Source organism: Lathamus discolor, chromosome Z (genome assembly GCF_037157495.1).
Source record: "Lathamus discolor isolate bLatDis1 chromosome Z, bLatDis1.hap1, whole genome shotgun sequence".
Lineage (NCBI taxonomy): Eukaryota > Metazoa > Chordata > Aves > Psittaciformes > Psittacidae > Lathamus > Lathamus discolor.
The window spans coordinates 22062553-22070871 of NC_088909.1; the positions used below are offsets into that span (position 1 = coordinate 22062553).

General features: G+C 57.5%; 1 protein-coding gene across 1 annotated transcript in view; it reads right to left on the reverse strand.

The window, feature by feature from the left end:
• LOC136005846 (hydrocephalus-inducing protein homolog) overlaps positions 1–7661 on the reverse strand; it is a 62651-nt gene extending 54990 nt beyond the window's left edge. Inside the window, exons 1-7 of the mRNA XM_065663740.1 lie at positions 7589–7661; positions 6621–6748; positions 6342–6533; positions 5797–5946; positions 4895–5059; positions 3278–3387; positions 150–228 (exon numbers count right to left, since the gene is read on the reverse strand). Of these exons, the coding sequence (XP_065519812.1) occupies positions 150–228; positions 3278–3387; positions 4895–5059; positions 5797–5946; positions 6342–6533; positions 6621–6748; positions 7589–7661 (897 nt within the window). The remainder of the gene's footprint in view (positions 1–149; positions 229–3277; positions 3388–4894; positions 5060–5796; positions 5947–6341; positions 6534–6620; positions 6749–7588) is intronic.
• Between the last annotated feature and the right edge of the window lie 658 nt (positions 7662–8319).

An 8319-nucleotide genomic window follows, 5' to 3' on the forward strand; every position in this document is an offset into this window, starting at 1 on the left:
GTATGAAAACAGGCGTGTAGCTTCTCGGTGAGCCAACAGCTCCTTGAAGGGCCCTGCAGACCAGTGTCCTCACTCACCTTTGCCCTGTAGACTCCTTCTTTGTAGGAGAAGAAGGTGAGCTGGTAGTCCTTCTTCGCAGAGCTCGGCACGTCGATGTATGAACACCCCTGCAGCACAGAACTGCTTTCCAGGTTCTCTGGTTTGAGCATGTCAATAACCACCAGGAACCTGCGGGTGAGAAGGACGCAGTGAAGGTCAACAGGAAGGACTCCCATAGGATACCCATCCTGCGGGGGTACAATACAGCCCCTCTCATCCTCAGTGCCTCGGGCACAGGGCGCCAGCTCTCACCCCCCTTGGAGGAAAGCCCTCCAGGATGGCTCTGCACAGGCAGAACGTGGGTATGGCCAGACACGGCCAAGGAGAGGGAAAAGCTTTCAGGAAGGAGCTTCCAGGCACTGGAAGCTTCCTGCCTTGTGCTGCTGCAGGGATTGCTCATGAGGCCAGACTCCCTGGGCTGGACTCACCTCTGTGGTCTCTGCAGCCAGTTGGACACAGGGATGAGCTCCGTGTGGGAATTCCTGCACGGAACCTGCCGGGAAATGGCCCCTGAACACCTGGGGGCTTCAGCAGTTCCTTCCAGCTGGTAGCGTAAGCCTGTCCCGTCCGGCAGGGGGAAGAAGATGGAGCCCTACAGACAACGAATAGGACAAGTCGGCTCTGGTGCACCCCTGGACAGTCCCATGCCTGAGGCTCTCACTGAGGCAGCTTTCAACAGCGCTGACCAGAGAGCAGCCTGTAAGCTGGCACAACAGGGGCCCCCCAGACATGGGCCATGGAAAGCTCATATCCATGCTCATTCTGGGTGCCCGTGGATCCCAGACACCTGCCTCTGCCTCCACAGCAGCTGAAAGCTGCAAGACTCCTCACGCAGGCTGTACGTTAAAGAGATGCTGAGCACGTGCCACCCTAAGGGCACAGATCTGCTGAGCACCCTGGAGACTTGAGGCCAGAAATCTCTGACCTGGCCCACTGTAAGGCCAGCTGGAGCGGGACAAGGAGCGCGACAAGGACCCGGCAGCTCCAGCACCACAGAGCCCTTCTGAACTGACCCCTTGGATTTAGGAGCTTGTTGCTGGCCTGGCACAGAAAACATTGCAGAGGGGCCAGTCACCCCCATGTGCCCAGCCTGAGACCTGCAGGAAGGGCTCCTCCCAAAGCTCCTGCATGACCCTCAAGAGATCTCTCTCGTTTCCCACCTGCCTGCTCACGGCCAGGACGGCACTGACAAACTGCAGGGCAGCTTTGCCCTTCTTGCTCCCTGCAAGCTGCAGAAGGACACCAGCCAGGTGCTGCTGGCAGAAGTGGTTGTGCCCGGGGCTTGGAGAGCCTGTGCAGCCCGTGCGCTGAGCATGGGGGTCTCTGAGCCCCCTGGGCTGCCACAAGCAGCGACCCGGAGCTACGCAGAACAAACTTCATTTCTTGGCCTGCAGAAAGCCTGGCTTTTTACGTTAGCTGCTCCAACACGTTTGGTGCTCAGTCCCGACTTCCCATCTGCCCTTTGCCCGTGCCTGGCCCACAGCCACCACAAAACCCAGCTTCCAACAGAGAGCACAGGACACCTTCAGCTTGGACAGGGCCTCCAAAGGTCATCTCGGCCAACCTCCTGCCCAAAGGAGAGTGACCTACGAGGGTCATGCCACGAGGGTCAGCACGCTGGCACAGCTCACCTACCTGATGCTTCTTGTTCCCACAGCTCATGGTTAGGGGTCTGTAGGTGACCTGGTAGGCCTTTTCTTTTTGCCTGGCCTCCAGATGGATAAATTCAGGCCCTTTCCAGTATTTCCCCTCAACAATGGGCTTCAGGGTCCAGGCCTCGCTGCTCGGGTTCGACAGGAGGATGGTCTGGCTCTGCTTCTCACGCACATTGCAGCTGAAAGTCACGGTCTGTAACAGAGGAGCACAGAGGCTGCTGGGTCGTACCCACAATCCTTGCCACTCTTCTCACGCTGGCTCTACACCAGGACCTGGAGCACAGGGAGCAGCTTTTCCTTGTCACATGCAAAAATTACACTTTGGCCACAGCTTTTGGAGTAAATCAAGCTGGTTGTTCTTGAAGAAGGGAGCAGAACAAGCCTTTCGCATGCTGGGTGAAAGGAAACTTCAGGGGAGTCCTGAAAGGAAAGTGCTGTGCAAGGACAGATCTGCAGCCACACAGCCCCTTCCTTCATGGGCAGGATGAAGAGGAGCTCCATGCTCTCTTTGGGAGCAAGAGCCAACTGCTCCCAAGCTACCCCCTCCCAGGGGCTGGATGCAGATGCCTTGCCCCTTCCTACTGCTGAATGCCCTCCCCTGGCCCGGCACGGGGGAGAAGTGTGGCTGCGGGTGCAGTGCTGGGATACAGCGGGGTGGCTCTGTGGGGAGGGTCTCAGGAGAGCCCGGCAGGGTGCTCCCACGGCACGGGTGCTGCAGTGCAGAGCCAGGACAACCGAGCTGCTCACTGGAGGAGCAACACCTCGAACAGGGGAGAAAGGCAATGACAGGGCTCAGGAACTCTGGCAGTCCTGCCCAGCACTTTCTCTCTGGGATACCCCGGCACAAGCGAGTCTGCGCTCGCAAGTGTCCTTCAGTTCCTGCCCTGGGAGAGATGTGGCGCAAATGCTGGGGTCCAGGGGCCCATCCTGTCCCTGCTGCGTTACCTCTCTGGTGCCAGGGGCCTCCACGCAGGATCCTGATAGCGTAAGGCGGAGCGCCTCGCTGCCCGGGATGAAGCACCGCAGCCCCTCGTACTGGACAGCCTGGCTCAGCTTCGAGGGGCGGAAGGTCACAACGAAGGGGACATCCACCCCTGGCCTGATGTAACCCTTCGTGGGGCTGATAGAAAAGTCCGGCTGGAAGCTCTCCACGTCCCACAAAAACCTTGCCAAGGAAAGCACAAGGACAGGAAAGAAGGATTAGCCACGGGGAGCTGTCAAGGCAGGGTAAGTCTCAGCGTGAGGCTCTCCGTCTCTGGTGGGCTTTCCCACCACATCTCAGGCCTGATGCTGAGCCACCTGGCAATAAGGCTTCAGGCTGGGCAGGACCCACTGCACCCATCTCTAAATGAGCTTTTGCTCGTACCCCCTTGCTAACTGCCAGGGCCTGACTGCACGGCCATGGCTGCACGACTCTCCAGCGGGATGGAGAAGCAGAGAGGAGCTATCTGGGCACACTACGGCTCCTCACAAGCCTCATCCAAGCAATCAGCCCTCAGAGAGGCGGGGGGGTCCTGCTTTACCTGACTCCTGTGTTGCCCGCGTTCCGCATGACGACGCGCCGGCACGTGTAGCTCTGCCGCACCACGGCTCCAAAGCTGAGCTGGTCCTGGTCCAAGCTCACGAGGCTGCCCTGGCAGGAGCCCCGCACCGCAAAGAGGGAGCGCACCAGCCCGCAGCACTCCAGCAGCACTTCCCCGCTGAACGGCTGCATGCGGCGCTTCGGGGAGAAGGTCACCTCCACTTTGCAGGTGTCTCCTCTGGCCTTCAGCTTTAGCTCCTTGCTGGGCTTCAAGCACAGAACCTACCCGAAGAGATGAGTGGAGACTATTTCATCTGGCAAGCCAGCTGCGGAGCCTCCCTCACCAGACTCAGGGAAGAGGCTTCCAATTCCTCTTCTGTCCACACCAACACTGACCCAGTCCCACTCATTCCCTCGTAGGCATTCCTAGGTAATACCAAAGGTGTTTTCTGCCATGTGTCCACCTGGTCACGGTGAGGTCACCTCTGCCTTCTAAAGCTTTCATGGAAGTTCCAACAGAGCTGTAACCCTCCCTCTTTCAAGATTCACCTCCCTCGCCTTTCCAGATCTAAAATACGCGGCTGCATCCTGACCTATGCGTCTAAAACAGGTTAGAGGAATTGTGCCGCCTTCTCACTTGTGGCTCTCGGGGAGTCCTGGCACCCAGCTCAGCTGAAGCGTTCACACTGCAAGCATCTGCTGGCAGAGCAGTGCCAGCAGGGAGGACGGGGCAGGCACAGGCAGCCAGGGCAGCCCACAGCTGTCATTAGCTACTACCTCCCACCCACAGCAGCTCATCGCTCCCTGCAGGCACACTAAAGTGCTCTGCAGAGAAGGAATGGCACTTACCCCAGCTTCCTGCAACTCTGGCACGGTGGATGTGACTCTGAGCTTAAAGGCGAGAGGGCCTGCGCTCTTGTTGGCTATGGTGACGATCTTCTTCACCGTCTGCCCAATGCAGATGTTTCCTAGCTTCACCACCTTTCCTGGTGGATGCACAACGTCAACCTGAGGCAGTAGGGATTGATATCAAGCCAAAGGAAAGAAGGAGAAGAGGTTTTCTGCCACTCTCGTGGCAGAAACACAAACCATGGTAGGCTGGGGAAGAGATGAGGAAATGAGAAAACCATGCTGGTTGCCACCTGCACTTTTAGCATTTAGATTTCATCTCACCTTCATTTCTATGCCCCTTCCTTGGGCCTCAACAGTCAGCTTCTCAGCCGGGGCACACGGAGGCAGCAACAAGCTGTTGTGGCTGTTGTCGTCTTTAGGTGTCCGTAGGAGCTGCGCACAGAGGGAAGAGAAACCACAGACAGCATGAGTTTCTGGACCTTCACCACGTGAACAGACTCCCCAGACGAGCCATCCCCTCCCATATTCTTTCCCCCCAGTGGCAGGGATTATCCAAGTCCCTCCACAGCCTGCCAGCAGAGCCGGCTAACCCTGGGATGCCGCCGGGCTTTGCCCTGCGCGCTGCCCCCGTCTCCCTGGCACAAGCCTGGGAATGCTGGAGCGCTGGGAATCTCCAGGAGCGTGCACAGACCTTCCCCCTCACCTGCTCCTCAGCAAGGTGCTGCTGGTCAAACTCCAGTGAGTAAACCCCACAGGGGTTCTTCACCACCACCGTCCCCTCTTCCCCATGGCTCTGTGGCAGCAGCGGTCCCAGCTCGAGCTCTGCGGGGCTCAACTCCAGCCGTGGCTGCAGACCACATCCCAGGACCGGCACCCGCAGGCGTTGGCTGCTCTGGCAAATCTGGATCTGCAGCTCGCCCCGGTAGCACTTCTGCAAAGAAGCAGCACAGAAAGCTCCTCCGTGAAGCCCCAGGTGACAGCGCCTCCAAGGCAACAATCGCCCCAGGCTCAGGGGTCTTCTCAGCACCTCTAAGCTGAACCCAAACCAGGCAGTTACTTAGAGCAGTGGCTACAGCATCTGCATGGCTCTGAGTAACTGCGGTGAGTCCTGCTGGGGAGTGTAACTGGTCAGTTGGCTACCAGATGGATCTAAAACGGCCTATCAGAGGTTTTCACCTAGTCGTGGGGGAGCGCAACGCACGTGAGAAAAGTCTGCTTTCTCAGACACAGTCCTGGCGCTGCAGCACCGGGCAAACATCAGCTGTGTGAAAGAGGCAGCTGAGCTCTCACTGGACAGAAATAAGGATCGTCTTCTCTGCTCAGTGCTTGGCTCTGGTCAAAGCCAGACACGAGACGCTGAAATCTCCACGAGCAATTGAAAGATCCCTGCGACTGTCCCAAGCCATGGAAGCACTTGGGTCCATCCTGTCACACGCTGCCAGTTTCCAAGTCACGGTGGCCACATGCAAACTGCCTTTGGGAATGCTCCACCATTTAAGCTGACTCCCAAACTGCGTGGGACCGTGCAGGGGAAACTGAGGAACGGTGGGCACAGGGCTGGCAGAAAGCTCCACGTGGAGGCAGAGCTCATTCCCCGCTCCCTGTGCTGGCCTCCCCTTACCACACTGCCCTGACAGACCTCCTGGGGGTGACACCCACCAAACTCACCTCTTCCGTGGGTGAAAAACGGACTTGGACATGGCACTGCTGTCCTGGAGCGAGGGTTCCACCTGAGGGCAGCACCTCAAAGCCACAGGGCGCGGGCCTCATCTCCTCCCACAGCTTGTCATGCTCGCTCGCTGGCAGATGCTTGTCCACCTGCGCACAGAAACCAGTCGCGTGAGGTCTCCTTGGTCTGCGAGGACAGACCCTCGGTTCCTGCAGTGCTCCGAGATGCTGGCACGGTGCAGGGAGCACCTTCATCCCACCCAGACGTGGCCACCCCTGCCTAGAACTGGAGGGCAAACATGTTGGCAGGGCAGGCAGATGGGGAGGCAGTGTCCTCGGAGGGGGAGGAATGGGTGAAGATGGCAGAGAAGTGAAGCATCAGCTAGTGAGCAGGCCCAGGTGAACCAGCCTTGCTCTGTACCCTCAAAAGCTTCCTCAAGCGAGCTGCAGCCCAAGTGCTCAGGCAGCCAGAGGGGCGGGAAAGCCAAGAGAGGCAAAGAAAACCCAACCGAGAAGTTGTGTGTTACACGTTGTCTGTGCTTTACCTCCTTAACAGCCTCATTCATGCTCATGGACCATTTACAGGGGACCTGGGACGTGTTGTGGAGCTGGATGGTTTCTTCCTGCCACTGCCCACACTGGACAGAGGAGAACTCCAGCCTGTCCCTCGAGAGGCAGAGGGACGGCTCAGCCACAATGGCACGCAGGCGGACCTGGAACGTGGGGCCTCCTCTGACCTAGAGAAGGACAGAGCATCCAGTTGAGAGCACGGCTGACACTCGCTGCTGTGCCCAACCTGCTGCCTGCCCCACAAGCTGGCCTACCTTGATGGGCAGGAGCACATCCACCTTTCCCAGGGGCACGTTGGCACTTTGTGTGTCGAAGCACACTTCAAATGTCTTGGTCTCACAGCAGGGCAGGTGCTTCACAAGGTCCAGGCACACGCTGAAGCCTGAACACAGGAAAATCAAGCAGCTGAGATACACAAGCAACAGGAAATGGCTTAGAAGCATGGCAAGGCCACAGGGGTGTCCTGGCTGGCAGCTCTGTGAAAGACCCCTTTCCATCTCCAGAGAAGCTGCTCTTCTCCCCTTGTCACTGCCCAAAGCAAAAGGATTTTCACAGCCAGAATCCAGGGGTTGCAGGGTAAAACCGAACCACATTGGTTGAGGAGCTCCAGCAATTCCTCCAGCAGGCATCTCAGGGAAGGACGCATACACCTCTCCAAAGGACAATTTCCAACTAAGATACCAAATGCTGTGGTGTTCCCTGGACAGCGGCTTAGAAGAGACGCCTGGCCACCCCTCACAGACAGCAGTCCCCGTGTGACGGAGCTGCAGCCTTAGCCCAAGGCCTCTTTGCGAAGCCTGTTTCGATATGGCACAGGATCCCACAGGCCGTTCAATAAGGCTGAGCAGAAGTGCTCTGGCACGAGGAACTCTAAACAAAGCCCTTCCGAACCACAGAGGGTCCATCTGGCTGCAACATAAACCCTCAGAGTGCACAAAGAAACTCCGATGGTGCTCACGGGAGCCAAGAGCAGAAGATGCTGAGAGGCGATCACGCTGATCAGCCCATCTGGCCCCTGCAATGACTTTTTAGGGCAGCCACAGGCAGACCAGGTCTCTGGGCACTGCTCGACAGAATTCAGGCTCTTGAACAGGGCACCGGCCAGAGGGGTACGAAGGAGGAAAAAGCTGCCCAAGGAAGTACTCAAATCTCCCCATGCCCAATGGCTCCAGCTGATGTGGCAGAGACAGCCCCTTCAAGCCCCCGTGAAGCCACTGGTTACCTGTGTTACACAGGACATATCCATCGGCCTTGAAAGATGCAGGGAAGTGCCCGGTGTTGGTGATCGTCACCATGTGTGTGTGGATGTCACCAGGAACGACATAGCCAAGGTCCAGGACGTATTCGGGCAGCTCAGCTCTGAAAAGAGGAGGAAGGACACTCTGTAAAGCCCAGCATGGCGTGGAGTGGAGAAGCAAATGGAGTGGATAATTCTGTATCCACTGCTGTGAAAACTCAAGCCAAGCCCAGGAAACCCAAGGCCTGACCTGAGCACCCAGTAATAAGACTTGGCTAAGTCATGGGGAGTGCAGGGCCTAGGATTTATCAGCCACCAACGGGATCTTCAAGTCAGTTTAAAGTGGGTACTGGACACAGTTCCTATGCTGTGAAAAGCCATTGCAGAGAAGTCCACTGCGTCTCCACGGGTCTCAATGAAACTGCTAAGCTGGTGTCCGGCCCAAGCCTGAAACTGCTTCAGGACCTTCTCATAGGATTTCCTTGCAGAGGATACCTCCACTGCTCTGCAGCCAGATCTGTCCCCAAAGCAGCGCTTGAGAGTATCGCGTGCAGTAACCAACACTACAAGATTGCTGTGAAGGTCTTTTTGCAGGCAATCCCACTTGGAAAAGCACATAAGGGATCTGGACCATTCCCTGCTCTTCCTGCTTAGTGGGGTCTGCTTCTCGGCACAAAGACACCGGCTTGGAGATGCCCCTTTCACAGCTGGTCAGC